General features: G+C 47.2%; 1 protein-coding gene across 1 annotated transcript in view; it reads right to left on the minus strand.

The window, feature by feature from the left end:
- Positions 1 to 282: 282 nt before the first annotated feature.
- Positions 283 to 24,475, minus strand: part of slc1a4 (solute carrier family 1 member 4) — a 30,204-nt gene continuing 6,011 nt past the window's right edge. Inside the window, exons 2-8 of the mRNA XM_072581558.1 lie at positions 20,785 to 20,827; positions 19,908 to 19,985; positions 19,105 to 19,271; positions 17,991 to 18,224; positions 14,187 to 14,381; positions 8,260 to 8,394; positions 283 to 3,753 (exon numbers count right to left, since the gene is read on the minus strand). Coding sequence (XP_072437659.1) covers positions 3,519 to 3,753; positions 8,260 to 8,394; positions 14,187 to 14,381; positions 17,991 to 18,224; positions 19,105 to 19,271; positions 19,908 to 19,985; positions 20,785 to 20,827 — 1,087 coding nt within the window. The 3' untranslated portion in view covers positions 283 to 3,518. The remainder of the gene's footprint in view (positions 3,754 to 8,259; positions 8,395 to 14,186; positions 14,382 to 17,990; positions 18,225 to 19,104; positions 19,272 to 19,907; positions 19,986 to 20,784; positions 20,828 to 24,475) is intronic.

Raw genomic sequence — 24,475 nt, forward strand, 5'->3', positions numbered from 1 at the left:
ACCAGCCCCCTCCCTATCTCCGTCACCTCCTCCACCAGCCCCCTATGCCCCCTCCCTATCTCCGTCACCTCCTCCACCAGCCCCCTACAGCCCCCTCCCTATCTCCGTCACCTCCTCCACCAGCCCCCTATGCCCCCTCCCTATCTCCGTCACTCCCTGCCCTGGATAGTCTGGATATAATTCTGTTTCACCACCTAAACTTGGGAGAAGCTGAAAAGTCTGAGAAGATACAAACTCCAGCATGGCTACAGGAGGGCTAGTGTTAAAAAAAACACAAAAATGGCACATTGACAGCATTAACTTTATTCAAAGAACATTGCAATCCAGTTTGGCAAAAACTCAGTTTACATCAATATCAGTCAGTAATTTAAATTCACAGCATTTGTAATACGGTTCTTAGCAGAATCTATGACATTATTAGATTAGACATTATCAGCAATACTTTACATCAGGACAAGATTAAATTATATCATTTAAACAAACTAGAGAAAGCTCAATCCCCACTCGTCATGGTAACAAGTGTAAACTCTCATTGTTCTTGTCACTCTGTGAAGAGTTAAGGTGATTAAATAACGTTTGGAGCTGCAGCATTATTATTAACATTATCAAAAAGAGTTGGAAATAAGGCCACTGTGCTTAGATGAAATAATCGCTTGAAGTCTGAAATTCTTTTCATGGGCGCACTTGTCTCCTGGTTCTTGACTTGGAGAAACAGGAAAGTGACATGGTCCAGCTGCAAGTATGTTATCTCTACTGTGTGTTACTGTGTTAGATTATGCTGCTTTGGCTGGTCAGGGCTGTATTGTATTGTACCAAATTGGGCGGGGGTTGTATTGGGTTGTGTTGTGGTTGTGTTTGGGTAGGGTTGTGTTGGGGTTGGGGTTGGGGTTGGGTAGCATTTGTGTTGTGTTGTGTTGCGTTGTGTTGTATTGGGGTTGTGCTGGGATTGTGTTGGGTTGATTTGTGTTGTGGTTGTATTCGGGTTGGGTTGGGTTGTGGTTTTGTTGTATTGGGGCTGTATTGGGTTGTGATGTGGTTGTATGAGGTTGGGTTGGGTCGTGTTCTGTTGTATTGGGGTTGGGGTTGTATTGGGTTGTGATGTGGTTGTATTGGGGTTGGGTTGGGTCGTGTTCTGTTGTGTCCGGTTGGGTTGGGGTTGTATTGGGTTATGATGTGGTTGGGTTGGGTCTTGTTCTGTTGTATTGGGGTTGGGTTGGGTTGGGTTGGGTTGGGGTTGTATTGGGTTGTGATGTGGTTGTATGGGGTTTTGTTGGGTTGTGTTCTGTTGTATTGGGGTTGGGTTGGGTTGGAGTTGTATTGGGTTGTGTTGTGGTTGCATTGGGGTTGGGTTGGGTCATGTTCTGCTGTATTGGGGTTGGTTGGGGTTGTATTAGGTTGTGATGTGGTTGTATGGGGTTGTATTAGGTTGTGATGGGGTTGTATGGGGTTGGGTTGTTTTGGGGTTGGGTTGGGCTGGGTATGGAGTGGGATGAGGCCTTGATTTGAAGATCAGGATGGGAATTAACATGATTCAGTTGGTCCAGGCAAAATACAGGATAAAGATATTTAGTAACATGTACAGTAAATCAAACCACCTTCTTTAAAACAAAAAGAACATCAGTTCAAAAGAAACTGTAATTGATTCATCTCAACCGAACACTTCTACACCATATCACAATCACGTCAGAATGCAAATCAAGTTTTGAAAAGGAAATTTTTCTCACTGTTATCCAATGACATTGAGTTACCCAGAATACAATTACTTCATTGGATAAAGTTTTGTTAAGGTTCCTCAGGAAAACTGCTTTACTGTTTAATTCCTTCAGAGATTAGTTCTGCCAATTCTGCAATGTGCTTTGACATGAAGTCAGCACGGACGTTAGTAGGTACATGTATGCTGAAACCAAGTTCTATCTAAGCACATGGAGAATGGTTATTGGATCCCGAGTTTGGAATGGACTACCCTTTTAGGAAGCTGATCTTTCAGATCGTTTTCAGTGAGGTGGTGAGACTACCAACGAAATACATCCCCATGGTGATGGACGTGTACCTGGGTTAACTGTTATTGTTGATGAGGAGAATGCTAAACTGTGTTGCAAAATGTGTCTTTCAAAGCAAAACTCTCCCAGGAACATTGTGTAACAAGCTGTATGTTAGTGATCACATCACCAGCAGTGAGGTACAGTCTAGTCAGTTACTCTCCAACTTCCAAAACTGTTGTGAAACGCTTGGTCAGCACATTGCCCATGCCTTTTACTCTCAGTGTTTTAATCAGGGTGTTTACAAAAGGAAATTACTTCTTTAAAAAACATTCAGAAGAATAAATTTGACAGATGAATAATTTGTGTAAAAGGTACAGTAAAGTCTCTTGGAAACAACTGCCCGTTCCTTTCTTTATATGCAGAATTTCCACCATTTAATTGCTTAGGAAACCATTCCAACTGGTCTCTGCACCTGAGACCAGAGAAACACAAGCAGCACCAAGTGGGTGAGGCAAAAACCCTTACCGTTTTCCAATCTGTGACCATATTATCTTTCAGCTTGTGGGAATTTCTCACACACACATCTCTGCACCTCAGCTACTGGTCAGCATGGGTTTGTTGGAGAGGTATGGTCAGGGCAGAGGAAGTGAACATTAAGGCACAGGGTTAAGCAGGTTAAAACAACATCTCAAAGCCCATCTGAAATGAACATTGAGAAACAGAGAAAACTCACAGTGCAGTGGGAGGCCACTTGGTCTGTCATTTTTATGATATCCAAACTAATTTCACCTTCAGCTCTTGGGCCTGACACTAACTGCATATCCAAGTGGTTTTCTTTTTACAAAGAGGTGAGAGTTTCTGCCTCTATCTATATAAGCAGTAAGTTCCAGATCCCCCGGTGTCTCAGTGAAACGGTCAACTCTCCTCTAGTCCTGGTCAAACCAAATAAAGCATTGTCTCCAAGAGGGTTATGTAACAGAGACCATGAACATCAAAATATTTGCAAAACTTTTACAGCAACTGACACACTAACACATTCATTACAAGTCATACAGGATACTGTAAATGGCAACATAATACTGCCCCAGTGTGACAACAGAACATGTGAAACCTCCTGTCTCCGCCACAACAGAAGGAAAGGCTTCAAATACCCTTATCTCTTTTTCTATGAACATTTAAATAGGAAAAGGTATCAGGACAATTAAGAAAGATTAAACGTGACTGAAGTTTTTAAACATTATATGTTGTAGGAAGGTCATGGATAACTGAGATCCTGGGCGGCTCCCTCTGTTTCCATGATGTCTGAATCTAATACTCATGGAACGTTGGTTGGGGATGCTTCCTGCTGATTAATGTTGGATCTTTACTTAAATAATTGCAAAATAATTGGTTTGAAGATGACTAAGTAACTGACACCAACACTCACATTAAATAATTAGAAATCAACCATTAACACTGGAGATTATTCTTCCCACGTGAAGGTAGCGTTCAGATGGAAAAGGGGTTTCTGAAACAGGTAGAAGTATTTTAATGCCTTCAGAGTACAGATTCCTTTGGTTCTGAATCAATGGTGTTGGCAGGAGTTGACAGCTGTTTAGTGTAAGAGACCAGGGGAGAGGTTTCTTCCTCGGAACTCGGGTTAGCTACGGCTTCAACTTTCACATCCGTCAGTTCTGGTTTCACTGGATCCAGTTCGGAAAGGCAGGTGTAGTGAAGAATCCCTGCTCCTAGAGCATCTCCCTCGACGTTGACCACAGTGCAGCTCCGGTCCCTGTTCACAGTCACAGCCATCAGTCAGTGTACAGTGTGAGGGGGGGAGGGGCTCTACAACCCTGTACCCCCTCCCCCCCAATGCTTCTGTTAGGGGGGAAACTAACTCTCAGATACTGTTCTGGGTAAGAGGTGCCCAAACCTCTGTCTCAGTGCAGAAGCCACCAAGGCTGAGCTCAAAGATGGCATTACCCAAAATCCTACCTCAGGTAAGCCTTCCAGCTAGGGGCACTGTGTAGCTGGGGTACACGGAACATTCCTCAGGAGCTGGATGAGGCCATTCAGCCCCCTCTATCATCCAATGAGATCATGGCTTTTCAGGAGAATGACAGCCCCTGCACTGCCCCTATTATCACCCCAGCTGAGTGGCCTCATCCAGCACAAACTGGGGTCTATCCAGGGCCTTGGTCAGCTCAACATCAATGTGCATTATTCAGGGGCCAATCAGAAGTGAAGACACTCTTATGTTGACCAAAGTCAAGCTGCCAATAATCTCTGAGGATCTTGGTGATTGTCCAGGACTTCCTGTGGCTCGCTGGGGTGTCAGTAACTGAAGTGACTCCACACTCGGCTGACTGTCTCAGTCACACCACAAAGCAGCAGCCTGGAGTTCCTTTTCCAGAATCTTCCTTTTCTGGACACTCTAGCGATAGTGATGGGGGTCAGTCAGCTAGACCCACAGAATAGCAGTTTCCTGATTGGACCAGACTAGCAGCCCAATCAGGGAGCCCTGGCTGATAGAAAAGGTTGAATGTCTGGGATAAAAACCAAAAGAACTACAGATGCTGCAAGTCAGTTCTGAGGAAGGGTGACCGGACCCGAAATGTTAACTCTGATTTCTCTCCACAGATGCTGCCAAATCTGCTGAGCTTTTCCAGCAATTTCTGTTTCTGTTTGTGAATGTCAGGGATGTCAAGCCCCCGAATGCCTGGCTCAGTGAGAGGCTATTGTCAAAGGTTGGGCATTTTTAAATAAAGGGCAATGAGATACCTCCCTCTGAAGAAATATTTCAGAAATTAAACTGCCTTTAGCCATCACCTCACCCACTGCTTCTTAAACTGCCCCAATATCCCAATATATGGGCGACACGGTGGCTCAGTGGTTAGCACTGCTGCCTCACAGCAGAAGGGACCTGGGTTCAATTCCAGCCTCAGGTGACTGACTGTGTGGGGTTTGCACATTCTCCCCATGTCTGTGTGGGTTTCCTCCAGGTGCTCCAGCTTCTTTCCACAGTCCAAAGATATGCAGGTCAGGGTGGATTAATCTGGGGGGAATGTAGAATAATAGGGTGGGGAGACAGGTCTGGGTGAATTACTCTACAGAGGGTCTGTGTGGCCTGTTTCCACATTGTAGGGATTCTATGATCCCACAGCACCCTCTGGTTAACAACAGTCTACCACCCCCAGATTTTAAATGAACAATTGATCTAGTGATAATTGCCATTTGTCGGAGGGAATTCAAAAGGTCTACCACCCTTTGTGCATCAAAGAGTTTCCTCATTTCAATCCCAAAAGGTCTGGCTCAAATATTCAGCCTCAGCATTAGTCTTGAATATCCCAGTGATTGAAAACCCCCTCCTTGCACTTTCTGTCCCCTTTTTAAATCTTGAAAACTCAATTTAACCACCTCTTAACCATCTACATTCTACAGAAAACAATACTGGATTGATCTCCTTGTTTAACTCTTGTAACCCAGGGGTAAACCTTCACGGTGGTATATCCTTCCTGAGGTATGAAACAGTTCAGTCTCTCTGGATCTGGCCTGAGATAAAGCTCTTGTTGCTTTGAAACCAATATTCCCAACTCTATTATTTTGTTTCTTGGAAATCTCTAGCCAGGAGTATTCCCACTCCCAGTTAAAACCACAGGAGGGGTAGTAGTCAATTAGGAATCGAGAACCAAGGCCAACACTCTGCCAACATAGATTCAAATCCCAACACAGCAGCTGGGAAAATTTGTATTCAGTATTAAATCTGGAATAACAAGCTATCCCAATGATGACCATGTAACCACGGTCAAAAAAAACCCCCCATCAGATTCACCCATATTCTTTAGGGGAGGGAATCTGTTGTCCTTTCCCAGTCTGGCCTACATATGACTGCAGACCCAGAGCAATAAAAGGGCCTCTGAAATGTCCCTTACAAGTCACTCAGTTCAAGGGCAGTTAGGGATAAGCAACAAATCCTACCTTGGGATAACAAGCCCACAACCCAAACAAGAAACAGAACGTACTATCCCCAAAGTTCAGCTCCTATTGTCTGAGCAATGTAGGAGGAGATAATGCATAGTCAGTAAAAGGAGGGCTCCAATGTAAGTCTACACTGCCATGTCTCAAATCCCTCCTTCCAAAGACAACAACCTCACCTTGCATTTACGTAGCACCTTCAAAGTAATAAAATTTGAAAGTGTACCAGAAAGAGATATTCAGGTTGGAGAAAGTTTTAAGGGATGTCTTAAAAATAAAAAGGCGAAAGTGAGGACTGTAGATGCTGGAGATCAGAGTCAAGATTAGAGTGTTGCTGGAAAAACACAGCAGGTCAGGCTGCATCCAAGGAGCAAGAAAATCAACATTTCGGGCAGGAGCCCTTCATCAAGAATTTCCTTCTCGCCCCAGGGGCTGGACGCTGCGCACATTTCACAGTTGGCTGTTGGATAACTAAATTTCTGGTTTATATTGAAGACTCTTAACAAAACTCATACTCAATAGAAAAAGAACTTGTAATTTAATAAGCCAAATATGCACGTAATAGAACATTCCTGATACACGTTCATGTATACCACACTGAGCAGGTTTGAATTTATGAAGCTCAGCTCCCTCGTCTTGACTGTTCTGGAAGGTGAATGTCTCATCACCCTTACAAGCTGGGAAAACACGGAGGCCGAAACTGAGATAGTAAGAAAGTTGGAAGATGTTCATGTGTGAGTGGGAGAGAGGAAACATTCTTCTGTAAATTACATTTACTGACTGAAGGGTTCAAGGGCCACAGAGAGAGAGAGAGAGAGAGAGAGAGAGGACGGAGGCTGGTGGAAATGTTAACGCTCTGTGGTCTGATTTGTGCATACACTTGTTTGTCATGGATTGAATGTTTGTGTGTTGTTCCCAGGAGCTCGAGATCCAGAAATGTTATGAATTTAATTTGTATTTTGGGAATCTAAGATGATTTTAAAAGAAAAAACCATCTTGTAGGACAGTGATACTGCACATGTTAGCTGAGCGAGGTTACCTCATGACCTTTTCCACATAGTTCAGACTAGTCCCTCGTTGCGATGTAGTGTTAAAAGGGAAGGTTATCGAGCCAAAGCAATCGGCCATTTGGGACCTGGCTGGATCATGGTGTCCCACGTTGACGTGCCTATATCTTAATTAGCCAAGCGTACACAGACCTGTCAATGAGTTTCTCTTCCTCTGCAAACTTTTGTCATTTTATTGCCGCTTATCTGATTAAGGACATGTGGCGTTTTGGAATTTTAATATCAAATTCCGTATGAAGACAGCCTGTTTGCAGCAATAAGGAGAGTACCCTGAGAGAGCTGTTAGGGGTAACAGCTGGCTCCGCTACTCTGCTAATGGTTTTAGAACCTTAACTCAAGCCTGGCTCATAGGTTTCCATGTTATAGTGTAATATTAATGCCATTGGTAAATAAAGATAATAATTTAAACTAAACTGCCTGCAAGAGTTTTATATTCCAGACTACCACAGAGAATGATCTCTGGGATGCACCAAGAGAGGTTTACAGGTCAAGTACATCAGGGATTCCCTGAGCCGTAACAAATAGGGACTTTAACAGTTTATTGCCCATCCCTAATTGCCCCTGAGCAAGTGGGAGTGAGTTCCTCCCCTTCCCCTTCAGTGGCACAGTCAGGTGGAGAGGTTTATGGTGGGAATTCCCCAGGTTAGGGCTTAGGCAGCTGAAGGAACATCCACTAACAGCAAAGCCATGGGAATTAGAAACACACAAGATTCAGAGTTGGAAGGGGGGGGTTAATCTCCGTGATGGGGTAGGGTGGGGAATCGAATATTGTTACAGAGCTGGGGAGACTACGTAGGAATGTGAGAACAGGGAGAAGAATTTTGAAATGAAAATGTTGCTTGGCTTGGAACAAGTGGAGTCAGCAAGAGGAGGGTTGGTGGGGGAAGGGGGCTCCTGTGAGTTAATACCCCAGGTCTGAGCGTTCCAGCCCACTACCTCGGGCTTATGAGCGTCTGCTACACAGTGAACGTTCCTGGGTGGCAACTTGTCTGATGGGATTAACGTGAGGCCAAGCCATGAAGCTCCCTGCTCACTGAGCAGGAAGTAACACATTTATCCAATTAACTCTCCAGTTTGGAAAATATCCACATGTCAGCAATTCCAGGATATTAGTCCATCCCTACTTTCCCATCATTCCCGGGACCGCATCTGAATGAAGGATGCGAGGTCCCAAACACAAGGAAACATTTACATATTACATAAACGACTTGCTAAAAAAATGGACTGTGGCTGATAGTGAGATCTTTTATACTTACACAATCCAGTCAACGGCTAATATGAGCGAAAGGTCATTGGTGGGGAGTCCAATAGCTTCCAAGATGATGGCGATAGTCAGCACAGCACCAGCTGGAATTCCAGCTGCTCCAACACTCGAAGCTGTAGCCGTCAATCTGTCATTACAAGCAGCAGCACTTCAACAATAATCACACTCTCTCACCAATCATCTCGCTGCAGTGACTCTACAGACAGGCCATTCTGGCCACCTACTCTGTTTCTGCCCCACTCCCATCCCCTCTTTATCTCACCCATCGCTTGATCCTTCTGCCACTTTCTCTCATGTCTACCCTGCTCCCCAAACACCATAAGCCATAGGAACAGAGTTAGGCCATTCAGCCCATCGAGCCTGGTCTGCCTTTCAATAAGATCACTGCTAATCTGACCATCCTCAACTCCACTCCCTGCCTTTCCTCCATAACCCTCAATTCCCTTCTTGATTAAAATCCTGCCTGCCTCAGCCTTGAATATACTCAATGACCCAGCCACAACACTCCTCTGTGGGATAGAATTCCACAAATGTGGGCAGCACTGGTAAGGTGGGTATTGGTGTCCATCTCTAGTTGCCTCATACTGAGTGGCTCTCAAAGCTATTTCAGACAGAGGTTAGGTTGGCTGGGGACAGGGGAATGGAGACATTTGGAGCAGGAACCAGAGACAATGCCTTCAGTCTTCCCAATATCTATTTGATGGAACTATCTGTTTAACCAAAGTGGAGGAAAATGGATATGCAGTTGGATAATGTAGGGCACAGCAGAGGGATGGACAGAGGTGGTGGTATATGTCAAAGTACGTGTGGGAAGCTAACCCTGGACCTGGTGGTGTTGCTGATGGGCTACATGTAGATGAAATATAGGCAGGGGGCATCAGATGGAGCAGGAAGAGAAGCCACTGGAAGAGAGTCCCTGGTTCTGATGAATAGGATAAAAGCAAACTGCAGGCAGCTGGAGGCCAGTGGAGTGGGGTTGGAGGATGAGGAGATGGTTATTTCTGTCACAAGCTGCAGGTCAGATTAAGGTGGATGAGGAGGAATGGTTTAACCAACAGAGTTTACAAGGAATGGCAGATTCATTGAACCAAATATCCCCAACCTCTGGGATGATGCAAAAATTAATGGAGTGTGTGTAGAAATTGATTGAGTATGTAACTTCACTGCAAACACAGCGGCAGGTGAAACCCACTGGTCAGCAGGCTCTGTCCAAATTGGAAAGATTTCTTGTTTATAGAGGACCGTGTGCTGCAGCACAAACTGATGGGAAAACGGAGAGGGACTCTGCTATTGTTGCCTGGGAACTGTCGAAGTGAGGCTGGTCTGATTCACCTTTAATGCTCAGGAGAGGGATTTGCTGAATTAGCATCAGCTCTCGGTTTGATTAATGTGGAGACGCAAATAAAAAATGACAATTGATTTGTGGAGATGAGCAAATACTGGATCAGCTTTCAGACAAATGAGGTGCAATTATATCACATTGCTGTCTCTGATTTCGTGCTGTAATCGGGGTTGAGACTCTAACCCTGCTCCTGACATAAGCAGTTTGTCACATTGTCCAACTCAATGACCACCTGCTTCCAACATTGTAAAGTAGGCAGGCAGGAGGCTGGAGGAACACAGCAGCCAGGCAGCATCAGGAGCTGGAGAATTCTGATGTTTCAGGTGTAACCCTTCTTCAGGACTGGGGGTGTGGATAAAGGGGAGTTGCACATAAAGAGGGGGGGGGGGAGGGTTATGGATGTGGAGAGGGGCAGAGTGGTGAGGTAGTGACAGGTGGTACAGGTGGTAGGTACGTCCTGGTTGGTCGATGGGAGGAATGAATCCAGTTGGTAGCTGGAAGAAAGGGTCGATCAGAGGAATGGAAGGGAGGGGGAGGGTTTGGGAAGGAAGTCGGGGGATGGGAAGGAAGGTTATTTGAAATTGGAGAACTCAATGTTGAGTCCTCCGGGCTGTAATCTGCCCAGGTGGTAGATGAGGTGTTGTTCCTGCAATTTGCGGTCTGAATCGTTGTGGCAATGGAGGAGGCCAAGGTTGGTCATGTTGGAAAGGGAGGGGGAAAGGGAATTAAAATGGGCGGTGACTGGGAGGTCAGGTCGGTCCTTATGGGCCCTGAAGCAGAAAGTGCTGGAGAAACTCAGCAAGTCTGGCAGCATCTGTGGAGACAGAAACAGAGTGAATGCCTCAAGTTCAGTGACTCTCCCTCAGGCCAATGAAGAAACTGAAGATACCAGCTGCTCTGAAGAAGCCATGCTGTTTTCTCTCTCCACAGACAATAACATACTGGCTGAATTTCTCCAGGGCTTTGTGTTTTCATAAAACAAGAATGATGTGCATTCATATATCACCTTTAACCTAAATATTCCAAGGCACCTCTGGGGAGTCACAGAATCATAGCGTCATAGAGATGTACAGCATGGAAACAGACCCTTCTGTCCAACCCGTCCATGCCGACCAGAAATCCCAACCCAATCTAGTCCCACCTGCCAGCACCCGGCCCATATCCCTCCAAACCCTTCCTAGTCATATACCCATCCAAATGCCTCTTAAGTGTTGCAATTGTACCAGCCTCCACCACATCCTCTGGCAGCTCATTCCATACATGTACTACCCTCTGCGTGAAAAAGTTGCCCCTTACGTCTCTTTTATATCTTTCCCCTCTCACCCTAAACCTATGTCCTCTAGTTCTGGACTCCCCGACCCCAGGGAAAAGACTTTGCCTCTTTACCCTATCCATGCCCCTCATAATTTTGTAAACCTCTATAAGGTCACCCCTCAGCCTATGACGCTCCAGGGAAACAGCCCCAGCCTGTTCAGCCTTTCCCTATAGCTCAAATCCTCCAACCCTGGCAATATCCTTGTAAATCTTTTCTGAACCCTTTCAAGTTTCACAACATCTTTCCAATAGGAAGGAGACCAGAATCAAACGAAATATAAATTTGAGGACATTGCAATCAGCGTTAATTTTGCAAAGTGACGGAGAGGTGGTGGGGTAGATAGGGTTGGGATGGGACATCCTGAGATTGGGGCCAGGAAGCTGAGGGCCTAGCTACCAACAATGGAGCAATGGGAATCGTGAGATGCTCAGGTGGTCCAAACTGGAGGGGTAAAGAGTGGGAGAAGGTTATGGGTCTGGAGGAGATGACAGAGCTAGGGAGGGTAACGTTGTGGAGAGGAATGAAACATGATGAAATGTCTAAAATCGAGGCATTGTACCAAACAGGGAGGCAATGGAGACCAGGAGCAACAGGCAAACAGGAATTGGTTCATGTTAAGGTATGGACAGCACAATGAATTCAGAGCAGGCTTGTTATGGATATTCCTCAGAGAGAAATAAAGGTCTTGTTTCAAAGCAAGGGCCTGTGTTCCTTTTTGGAAGTTCATTATTTCTAAGGCCAGGGGATACAGCAAGTTAGAACATTGTTCTTTTATCTCTGGACTGAACAGTTCCATCATTTACTGTATCAATCTGTGATTCTTAGAGGGCCATCATATTAAATTAGTATTGATTAGAAGTTAACTGGCAATCAAAGGGAGGTGATGGCCTAATGGTATTATCACTGGCCTCTTAATCCAGAGACCCAGGTAATGTTCTGGGGATTTAGGTTCAAATCCTGCCAGGGCAGCTGGTAGAATTTGAATTCAATTAAGAGTCTAATGATGTCATTAATATTCATTCATTACTGAGTGTCAGGAAATAAATCCATCTGGTAACACGATTGTCTCATGTACAAATGTCATTGTCGCTGTCCTTTCATATTTAAACTGGGATTTGAGGTTTGTCCTCATTTCCCCTGTGAACTAGTTGAAGGGTAGGGTTTGGGGCTGGGTTTTGCTGCTCCTCTCCCTTGTAAAATTGCTGTTGTATACAGCTGTAAATGTTAACTGTTTTGTAATTGCTTAATAAAACACAAAAAATGGAAAAAAAATCCATCTGGTTCACTAATGTCCTTCAGGGAAGGAAACTGCCATCCTTATCTGGCCTGGCCTACATGTGACTCCAGACCCACAGCCATGTGGTTGACTCTTTGGGGTGGACAATAAATACTGGCCTGGCCAGTGACACCCTTATGAATGAATTTTTTAAAAAGTTATTCCGATGTGGATAGGTTGGGCTGCATCTTCAGGAGATTGGATGAAAGAGAGGTTATCTTATGGAAAGATTTGAGGAAGAGACTTGATGAAGAACGTTGCCACATTGGGACAAATTTTAAGACTAAGAGTTCTCCCTTTTACGTCAGAGATGAGGATGTTTCTTTCTCTGAGATGCTCATTACTCTGTGGAATTCTCAATGGAGGCTGGGTCAAAGCTGGGTTAGAGACGTGAGGAGGTTCAGGGCTGTGGGAGGAGTTGGGGGAAAGGGAAGTGGAGCTGAGGTGACAGCCAGATCAGCTCCACTCTCACTGAGTGACAGGGCAGGCACCGGGGCCCATACAGTGACAGGGCCGGCTCCAGGGCCCATACAGTGACAGGGCAGGAGCCAGGGCCCATACAGTGACAGGGCAGGAGCCAGGGCCCATACAGTGATAGAGCAGGCTCCAGGCCCATACAGTGACAGAGCAGGCTCCAGGCCCATACAGTGACAGAGCAGGTTCCAGGGCCCATACAGTGACAGGGCCGGCTCCAGGGCCCATACAGTGACTGGGCAGGAGTCAGGGCCCATACAGTGACTGGGCAGGAGTCAGGACCCATACAGTGACAGGGCCGGCTCCAGGGCCCATACAGTGACAGGGCAGGCTACAGGGCCCATACAGTGACAGAGCAGGAGTCAGGGCCCATACAGTGACAGAGCAGGTTCCAGGGCCCATACAGTGACAGGGCAGGCTCCAGGGCCCATACAGTGACAGAGCAGGAGTCAGGGCCCATACAGTGACAGAGCAGGTTCCAGGGCCCATACAGTGACAGGGCAGGCTACAGGCCCATACAGTGACAGAGCAGGCTCCAGGCCCATACAGTGACAGGGCAGGAGCCAGGGCCCATACAGTGACAGAGCAGGAGTCAGGGCCCATACAGTGACTGGGCAGGTTCCAGGGCCCATACAGTGACAGGGCAGGCTACAGGCCCATACAGTGACAGAGCAGGCTCCAGGCCCATACAGTGACAGGGCAGGCACCAGGGCCCAGACAGTGACAGAGCAGGCTCCAGGGCCCAGACAGTGACAGAGCAGGCTCCAGGGCCCATACAGTGACAGGGCAGGAGCCAGGGCCCTGCAGTGACAGGGCGGGTTCCAGGGCCCATACAGTGACAGGGCAGGTTCCAGGGCCCATACAGTGACAGGGCGGGTTCCAGGGCCCATACAGTGACAGGGCGGGTTCCAGGGCCCATACAGTGACAGGGCGGGTTCCAGGGCCCATACAGTGACAGGGCGGGTTCCAGGGCCCATACAGTGACAAGGCAGGTTCCAGGGCCCATACAGTGACAGGGCCGGCTCCAGGGCCCATACAGTGACAGGGCCGGCTCCAGGGCCCATACAGTGACAAGGCAGGCTCCAGGGCCCATACAGTGACAGGGCAGGCTCCAGGGCCCAGACAGTGACAGGGCGGGTTCCAGGGCCCATACAGTGACAGGGCCGGCTCCAGGGCCCATACAGTGACAGGGCGGGTTCCAGGGCCCATACAGTGACAGGGCGGGTTCCAGGGCCCATACAGTGACAAGGCAGGTTCCAGGGCCCATACAGTGACAGGGCGGGTTCCAGGGCCCATACAGTGACAGGGCCGGCTCCAGGGCCCATACAGTCACAGGGTAGGTGCCAGGGTCATACAGTGTTCTGCTTGTGTTCTTAGAGTGGGACCTGGGGAACTCCACACCAGTTTAATAGGGACTGCTCTCTCCAGATAAACTAAAGAGAGTGTGGCAGAGAGTGAGAGATCTCTGACACATCATCATAAAATAACAAAAAATGAGAACTTGATACTTACATAATGGTGAAGATCTGTCCTGCATCCAAGGTGACACTGTTCAAATTTGCAATGAAGACAGCAGCAATACTCTGAAACAAAGCAGCTCCATCCATGTTGACTGTAGCTCCAATGGGGAGAACAAACCGAGAGATCCTCTTATCGATTCCATTGTTTTCTTCCACACACTTGATCATTGAAGGTAGAGTGGCTGAACTGCAATGTACCGTAAGGAGAGAGAGTCAAACGTGCACCTTCCAAATCAGGGCACTCTATTGGACACAGCATGGTACCCATATGGCTCAGGATCTGGCCTCAGCAATTCCACTTTGTAACAACTTGCATTTATTGAGTGCCTTCAAGCAGTAGAAGGTCACAAGTCACTGGAGCAATTATTCAATAAAGACTTCACTCCAAATCACATTTCAGGGAACAACTTGGTCAGAGTTTTGCAGGGACTCTTACTGGGAAAGGATGTGAGTGAGAGAGAGAGAGAGAGAGAAATAAAGAGAGATACAGAGGAAAGAGAAAGTAAGGGTTGAGGGAGACCTTTCTTCTGGTTTTTACCTCCAGGGCTGGGGGCAGTGATCTCTAACTCTGATCAATCAGGGCTGAAATGATCCTGGCTCCAACTTCCAAACAAAATCACCCAGAAAGTGAGACCCTTCTCCTGGTATGAACCATCTGAGGACCATTAACAAAAGGAGAGTCCTTAATAAATCCAATGGAGAATTCAGAAGAAACCTCTTCCCCCTCCTCCAGAGAATGGGGAGAATGTGAACATGGCTCCCAGAGAGAGGTGTCAGGGTATACTGTATACTGCAGATATATTTAACATGAGGCTGGAATGAGCACATGAGGGACAGAGGAAGAGGGGTTTATGTTGCCATGGTTATAATGTAGGGTGGGAGCAGGATGACGTGCATCTTAAACACGGCCAAAGACCAGTTGAACAAATGTCTGGTTTCTGTAACATGGTCTTTCTTTTCTACAGCCCCTGTTTCAGAGGTTGCTCTGTGCACACTCCTGGTTTGTCATTGCCTTAAGCAGAGGAGCTGACCAAGAGACTCTCTGTCCCTCCTGCCATCTATCATCGGCCGATTGGATAGATCGACAGGCTGACATCATCTTGTTTGGCCAGGTTACAAACACACCCTCCATGGCTGACCAGAGTTGGAGTTGGACTCGAACCTGGAGCTGTGTCCCACAGCTAGCAAAGACCGATTCGATTGCCGTCCTTTCATTTTGCCCGGAGGTATGGAGCAGGAGTTGGAATCCCTGCAGAGAACTCAGGAAACTGGGCAGAACAGAAACATTTTACTGAGAACACAGTACTCTGCCAACATTGGCACCAATCCCAAATGTCAGGGAGGAGCCTGGCAGGGTCAGCTAAGATGGTTCAATGCCAAGCAGTCTTTTGGTTTAATCTCCCTCTCCTTGGAGACAGCAGTGTGGTGTGCTGACCAGTTTTGGGGTAATTAAGAGGCAGCCCTGGTGGTGTGGTCCCATACAGACCAGGCCTTAAAGGGAGGTTGAATTTTAACAATGGTCAAACTATTTTACAGTCGAGGTTAAAATACAGGGTTTGATTATATTCCAGATATTCTTTTAACCTGAAATCAAAGTCTAGAAACTACACTGCTGAGATTTGAGCTCATGACGGGGAATTATTCGTCCAGCATTATTATTAACGCTGTATGAGAGCCACTCCGTTGTTTATCACTCTCACCTTAACTCGCAGGTTTCCCCATCTCCCTTTCCAAAACAGCTCCTCCCACTCATTGATCCCAATTATTCCCCCCTTCCTGCCCCCACCTTCTAACCCTCTTTGCCCCGAGCACAAACTCCCCATGAGCAGCACGATGGAGATGAACAAATTGTGTTACACTGGAGCAGGCAAGTGGGACTCGTTTATTTTGGGATAATGGTTGGCATGGACTGGTTGGGCTGAAGGGTCTGTTTCTGTGCTGTATGACTCGATGACTCTATTCCCTCTTTACTGTTCACACCAACAACAATGAACACGGACTCTTCTCCTGCAGGGTTTTCTCTGCCATCCTTTTAATTGTAACCTTTTATCCCAAAGCCATCCGGGCTAAGCAAACATTTCAGAATCTTTAGGTGATGGCAAAGCAAATACTCCATTAGCAGAGTGTCCATTAACATGTCAGTTCTATCATTTACCTTCCTAATGGCAGCACAAATCTGGGAAATATTAACAGATGTCCTTCGCATCTGCTAAAAGCAACTCTGCAAAGCCCTTCACTATTAGCTTACAATGTGCTGACTATGTTAACAGGTGACAGCGATTCCCACATAACACAAAATAATAACAGCACAAAAACAAACACTAAAAACCACAGATGCTGGAAATCAGAAACAGAATGAGAAAGTGCTGGAGAAACTCAGCAGGCCTGGCAGCATCTGTGGAGAGAGAGAGCAGAGTTAACATTTTGAGTCCAGTGACTCTTCAGAACCAAAACTCTGCTCTCTCTCTCTCTGCCGATGCTGCTGGCCAGAGTAAACAGCAGTTTGCCACAGGACAGTCCACTCGCAGAACTTCCCCCAAGGGAAGGTTTTGGTCAAGTTCCCTACTTGTAAAATTCCAAAGATGGAAAAGTCTAGTTATTCCTGAAAATTAAAATCTCTTCAAGTCTGAAACAGAACACTTCATTGCTTATGTCTGTCACTCTCCATCACTGAAACCTCCACTCACAATTGTCTCGACAATTCTCACCTGCCTGGGTGAGTGCAGCTCCAACAACACTATCCAGGGCATAGCAGTCTACTTGATTGGCACCATATCCACAAACACCCCATCCCTCCACCACCAACGCTCAGTGACAACAGTGTGCCCGAATGACAAGATGCACTGCAGAAATTCACCAAAGATCCTCAGACAGCACCTTCCAAACCCACGACCCCTTCCATCCAGAAGAACAAGGGGCAGCAGATATATGGGAACACCACCCCCGTGCAATTCCCCTTCAGGACACTCACCATCCTGAACTTGGAAATATATCACTGTTGCTTCGCTGGATCAAAATCCTGGAATTCCCTTCCTAAGGGCATTGTGAATCAACCCACAGCACACCAACTGCAGCGGTTCAAGAAGGCAGCTCACCCCCACCTTCTCAAAAGTACCTAGGGATGGGCAATAAATACTGGGCCCAGCCAGTGACCCACATGTTCCAAATGGAAACTATAAATTGATTGTCAAATAGTCTCATGGTCAATCTTCCCTTCTCAATATTCCATGCCCTCTAGCCAATCCAGAATTCGATAGCTCTCTTCTGAGCAAAATGTTTCAACCTTATTCTTCCTTACTGACTTGCATGAGATCACTGTTCTCTAGAGGTCTGACTGCTCCCATCACCAAATGGTTCCAGGTCCCATCCACAGAGATTTCCCAGAATGCAACTCCCCCCATGCTCCCACTCTGATTTTCTCTTTCATATTATGGGCTGATTGTCCACCAGTGATCCCCTGTTCTCTGGAACTCTCCCAATGATCACTTTGCTTCCATTCTTCACTCCCAGTCTGTGAAAGCCTTTTGAAAATCAATTCCTTTGAGCAGGTGGCTGTTTGATTCCCTGAATGACACGGCTATACGTGGGAGGAGAGATTGAGTGGAATGAGACTGAACCCCCTGTAATATAAAGCAATGTTAAGATCCCAGCTCTTTGACCAATCTGATGACTAGTCTTCTGTTTGGGAACTGCAGTCACTTGATGACCTCACCAACCATAAGGAAAAATATGTAACCCCCACCCTCATGCCACCCCTCTTGAAGTCACATTGACGAGAAAACAGTGAGTCACAGACCTGGAGCACGTTCCGAATGCTGTGGTTAACGGAGTTATAATGCCCAACAGAAACTTGTACGGGTTTCTGCGAGTGAACAGCAAATAGATCAAGGGCAGTATGATCCCTCCGTGAATGAAATGGCCCAGTATAGAAGCAAGGACGTATTTCCCCAAACCGGTTACTAGCAAAACCACATCCTCCATCTCCACGATTCTGCTGGCAACCAGGAACAGGATTCCAACCGGGGCGTACCTGTTTCAAACAAGATGGATAGTCAGCATCAGGGAGACACCCTGGGGCTCAGTCAAACACACAATGGTGGGTGGGGAGCAGAGAGGTGAGGGGTTGGGGGGCTGTGTGGGGGCATGGGTGAGGGGGCGGGGTGAGGGCATGGTTTAGGGGTGCAGTGTGGGGTAGGGGTGAGGGGGAGGACATGGTTGGGGAGCAGTGAGGAGTTGGGTGAGAGTGGTGAGGGTGAAGGGGTGAAGGTATGGGGAGGTGAGGGTTTGGGTGAGAGGGTGGGGGGGGTCAGGCATGAGTGTGAAGGGGTGACAAGAAATGGAGGGAAGTGAGTTAGGGCGAGGGGGTGAGGGAAGTAAGTGTGGGGGAAAAGGGGGAGGATGTAAGGAAGGTGAGGGAGATGGGGTGGGGTGAGATTAAGGGGTGGAGGATGAGGGAGGTGAGTGTGAGGGAGTGAGGGAGATGAGTGTGAAGGGAGGGAGTATGATGGGTGGGGTGTGGAGGAGGAGGGGAGAATGAGTGGGGGATGGGGAAGGGGAAGGATGAGTTGGGGCATGGGGAGGGTGTGAGAGGGGGAGGATGGATTGAGGTGAGGGGTTTTGGGGATGGGAGATGAGGGAGGTGAGTGTGAAGGGAAGGAGAGGTTGGGTGGCGTGTGGGAGGATAAGTGGGTTGGAGGGGAGGGGGTGAGGGGGAGGATGGGTGGGGGTGTGGGGGGTATTGATGGGGGTGAAGATTGGATCGGAGTGTTGGGGGGTATTGGCTGGAGTGAGGATGGGTGGGGGTCTGTGGGGATGTTGGCAGGGTGTGTTGGGTGGGGGGGGAGTGATGGCAGTAGCAGCAACCCGTTCAGGAAGGGTCTGTGAGAGCGAGCTCCTTGCTGAACCCTCACCACATTATCCATGAGACCAGGATCATGGTGGCATCATTGAAACTGCTGAAGAACTGAATCAGCTGCTCTCCGTCACGGCCCAGCTTCCGAAGGGCAATCCCAAAGGTCATCGCAAACAGGATCAGTCCCAGGATGTTCATCCCCTCCACCTCGGTGCCAACTGGAACCTGGAATCACAGACAGAAAACATAGGCCACAGGATCAGAGACAACCACAGCAAGACGATCCACCCTGACTGAGCTCTCACACAAACAGGGTCATGCTAAAACTGACTCATTCCTGCCCCAGGGAGTCAATGGCTGTGTTTGCTTTTCAAAGATTACCCCCCCACCCCACCCCACCCAAACCCCACCCAACCCTCCCATGCTGGTCTGCACAACCCCACCCTGACAACCCCAGACCCCCTCCCACTCTGGTCTCCCCCCACCCTCCCCCAGCCAACCTCCTTTCATCAGACAGGGAGCAGCTTTTGCTCTTGAATAAGAAATGCATTCACCCAGTTGACAGAGATGTCCAGGATTGACATGAGAAAGTATTTCTCTAACGGGGGTGGTGAATTACTGCGATCTGCATCATGACAGAAGCAGATTCAATGATCACTTTCAAATGTGAGTCAGAGAAAGCAGTGGAAGGTGAAAACCTGGGATCACACAGATCTCCTGTTATTACCTCCTCCAGTTCCCCACCATCTCTCCCTGCGGTTGGGTTTGGAGGTGTGTGCTTGACTGTGTACCTCTGCAAATAAATGTTCATAAGAACAAACTCCAGAGCTCTCTTGGCAACCAGAGTTGAACATCTCTTACCTTTTCGAGGGTTGTGTTTCTGGATGTTACGTTTTCACCCGGGGCTGCAGTATGTACCCATTTATAATCTGTGGCATACTGAGAGAGGAAGCTTGTGTTAGATCCTGCCATGGTTCGTCAATCAGAACAAATACCTGCGCATCAAGTGTGATTCACCAACAACACCAGCACACTGAGCTGTGTAACTCCACTAAAGGCAAATATAATTGGCCACTTCTGGAGCCTGTCACCATGAGGTCACCTGTCACTATGTCCCCTGGCTTTTCCCCAGTCTCCACTCCTGAGGATAGGGTCGAGCACTGCCATTGGATGGTGCAGGCTTACGGGTAATGCATTGTGGTATTCACCATGGCCGTCTGCAGGGGTAGCTGAGAAGGCCATTCTCCCCCTCTTACCACCTGCTGTCCAGCCACCTGGAAGGATTTACTGTTGACAACCAATCAGCACAGCTGGAAAATTCTTGGAGTGGGACCCATAACCCGGAACTTCCAGCCAAGAGACAGGGCCATTGCTGCCAGCAGCCTTCCTGTCCTTTTAGCAGCAATGTGTATTGTGTTGGCACCAGGAATGTCAAAGTTCTGACTTGTTCACTGTTTGGGAGTTTAAAGATTATCACCACAATTTAATTCACACAAGCAAAGGAAGCGTTTCCCAAATGTTATTTTGATTATGGATCTTTTCCTAACATTTGATGGACGCTGAGCAACTGGAATTACTAAATGTGCCCTGGTGACAAATGGCAGTGTGATAAAGAGTTTGGTTGGTGCAGTAGGGAGAACAAGCACAGGTATGGAAAGCACAGCATCTGCTTCAGCTCTTAACCAATGTCCCTGTCAGACCCTGATTAGTTTGAAGGTTTTAAAGGAGTAATTCTCACCGAGCGGAAAGCTGCAGCAACAAGATTTGAAGGAATCAGATTCCTGCAACAAACAAAAAGAAACAACAATTTCACAGCAAATCCAATCCAATCATTACTCATCAAACCATCTGCAGCAAAAAGAAATAAACAGTAGCCTCCTTTTAGGCAACAACTAGAATCTGGAACAAAATCAGAAATTGCTGAAAAAACTCAGCAGGTCTGGCCACATGTGTGGAAAGAAAGCAGAGCTAATATTTCGGGTCCCAGTGATTTTATTCTGAGACAACCCAAGTGTCAGAAAGTTGCAGCAAACGTTCTGTGAAATAGGTTACGTGAGGTTAGTTTTGAAGCACATTATTCTGGCTGCAATCTCCAGACGCAGTTCCTCGGTAAACTTGTAACTATAACAGAATGTTTCTTCACAAAAACACACTTTATTCATGAGTTATCTGTAAGTACATTCGAAAACAGTTCAAGTCAGATGTTACAGAAAATACAATGAAAATATTGAATTTCTCATTTCAGCATTGCACAAGTTAGGGGCCTTCATCCAAATGCAAAATCAGAACATTTCCTAAAGATGACCAGAAACTATTTACATTTCATTACAAGCCACAAGGGGGTTTGATAAGTTAAATAGCCCTCAGAATATCATGGCCGAAAGTATGATATAACTGACCATGCATTGGTGGGCTATTGGCTATCTGGATGTGTAGTCACTGTTAAAGTTAATTAGTTCATTCAGAAGCCAAAAAAAAGCAGATACTACTGGAGAAACTCTGCAGTTCTGGCAGAAAATGGAGTTAACATTTTGAGTCCAGTGACACCTCTTTAGAACCAGTTAGAAGCTGCTTGGTTAGAAAAAGAGTGATAGGAACACCCAGAAAGAGAACAATAATGTACATCAAGCTTTAGGATGGCACACTGCCCCACCATCAACAAGGAATGTGATGGAATACTCCCTACCATGGGTGGCACAGTGGCTGAGTAGTTAGAACTGCTGCCTCACAGCACCAGGGACCCGGGTTCGATTCCAGCCTCGGGCAACTGTCGGTGTGGAGTTTGCATGTTCTCCCCATGTCTCCATGGGCTTCCTCTGGGTGCTCCAGTTTCCTCCCACAATCACAAAGGTGTGCAGGTCAGGTGAATTGGCCATGCTAAATTGCCTGAAGTGTTAGGTGGATTAGTCAGGGGTAAATATGGGGGGGGGGGGGGGGTGGACCCTCTCTTCGTAGGGTTGGTGTGGACTTGTTGGGCCGAAGGGCCTGTTTCCACACTGGAGGGAATCTAATGTAATCTAAAAACAAGGCACGTGTCAGGAGTGTGATGGAATACTCTCCACTTGCCTGAATGGGTGCAGCTCCAACACCACTCAAGAAGTTTGACACCATCCAGGACAAAGCAGCCCCCACTTGATCCGTAAGTGTCCCCTCCCTCCACCTCTAACGCTCAGTAGCATCAGTGTGTACCATCTACAGGATGCACTGGGCATCATCCAGCCAGTGACTCCCACATCCCATGAATGAATAATTAAAGTAAAATCACCTCTCCTTCCTCTGGATTAAGTCAGTAATTGCCATGGGGGCAGTGTCTGTATTTGGTCACACACCTTTAGCAGATGGATCAGAGCCAGCCACAGCTCCTGGCTTCAGTGCGTCTTTCTCCAACTATCTCACTGCCTTGGGAAGTACGCAGTCTTTGAGAGTTTTTTCCAGAAAAGGCAGATGTTCCATCTTCACCTTCCTGGGAGAAGAACCTCCTCACCCCCAACCCCCAATCCCCACCCCACCACTGCTTCCCCGCGCCCCCCCCCCCAAAATGGCTGCACTTCCCTGCGTATGTAAGGCACAATGCAGACGGGATTTTAAAATGAGCAGGGTCTTAAATTAGCCTCAACTGGCTCCTGCCTCTGTGGAAGGTATCGTCTCCTCTGAGGCCTGGGCTATGTCACCAGCCTCCTGCTCGTCCAACTCACTGCAGGGCAGGACAACATCGAGGGGACACAGCTTTCTACAGCAACCTCCACCCGACCACCTCGGTGGGAAAATTCAGGCCAGTCTTTAACCTATTTAATCAGAAACAGTTTGTTGCTATACTCCGTGAGAAAGCTGCAAGAACATCAATGACCTTGACGCAGTTATTATAAGCAAGGAGTTAAAATGTTTACAGATCACAGCTTAACTCAAATTATACGACTCAGAGCGCAGTTCACTTCTGTTCCTTCAATTCCCCCCGAGCCCTTCCCATAGCCTGCTGAAGGAGCTGACTCCTATATACACATTAAATACAATCAGGCCATTCAGCCCCTCTCACCTGCTCTGCCAGTCAATAAGGCCATGGCTGATCTTATGCAGTCTCAACTCCACATTCAAGAAAAAATCTTTTACCTCAGCTTCAAAAATACTCAATGGCCCTCCTCACCGTTCTCAGGAGAAGAAAGCTCAAAGCTCAGAGAAACAAAATCCTCATTTCCTTCATAACTGGGAGATCTCTTCCATTTAAACATTGTCCCCTTGATTGAGTCTCCCTCCACAAGAGGAAACATTCTTTCAGCGTCACCCCGACAAATCTTCTCAGGATGTGGAGTTGAAGTGCCCAGCAGCCATGATTGAATGGCGGAGTGGACTCAATGGGCCGAATGGCCTTACTTCCACTCCTATGTCTTATGGTCTTATAGGATCTCATATTTATCAAAGCAGTCACCTCTCATTCTTCTAACCTCCAATGGATTCTGGCTGGGCCTAGCTCACCTCAGAACATAACTCGACCCCTATCCCACAACTCAGCTCCAGCTGATCAACACAATTAAACCATGAATGAGCAGGGCAGTTCCCAAAATCTCAATCTAAAGGCAGCCTATAGGCAAGGGGGGAATGGGCCGTTTCATGCATTTGTTAACTGTACCCTCCGTTGTGTTCCACACATTCCCGCAGCCCCAGAGTGTGTCTCTACCTGTCCACAGCCCAGCAGCCTGCTCTCGGGTTTATTTACCAAGTTCCTTTATAGTCCATGGGAAAGTATTTGTAAATACACTCACACACAGCGAAAACAACTTCAGATCAAGGCTTTGAGCTTAACCCACTCACAGCCTCCCTGCACGGTATACACATTTGAAACAGCAGAAAAAGTGGAGTTATGTTCTATATTACAATGATAAAGAAGGAAAAATTCAATTATGAATCTAACTCTTCAAACTGCCCTCCAGTTATTCAATCCATTCCCACAGTTTGGTGACCAGGGTTTTATTGTGTCATATTATAGCCCCAGATTAAGTTAAGGAACATGGTAATACCTGACTTCGAAATGTTCTCCATGGGATGGGGGTGACATTGGCTGGGCCAGGATTTGTTGCCCTGTCCCTAATTGCCCTTGACCTGAGTGTCTCACTTGGTCATTTCAGATGGCAGTCCAGAGTCAGCCACGTTGCTGTGGGTCTGGAGTCACATGTAGGTCAGACCAGGTAAGGATGGCAGATTTCCCTCCCTCAAGGGGGGGAGTGAACCCAATAGGTTTTTACATAATCCACACTGGTTTCAGGATCCCCAGCACTGAGACTAGTTTTCAATTCCAAATCTTATGAATTGAATTTAAATTCAGCAAGAGCCATGCAGGGATCTGAGCCCATGTTCCCAGAGTGATTGGACCACTGGGTCCAGTGATATTACCGTCATGTCACTGTCTCCCCTCAGAGAGGGACGGTAGGGGCCCA

This window comes from Chiloscyllium punctatum, chromosome 11, assembly GCF_047496795.1.
Source record: "Chiloscyllium punctatum isolate Juve2018m chromosome 11, sChiPun1.3, whole genome shotgun sequence".
In the NCBI taxonomy this organism is placed as follows: Eukaryota; Metazoa; Chordata; class Chondrichthyes; order Orectolobiformes; family Hemiscylliidae; genus Chiloscyllium; species Chiloscyllium punctatum.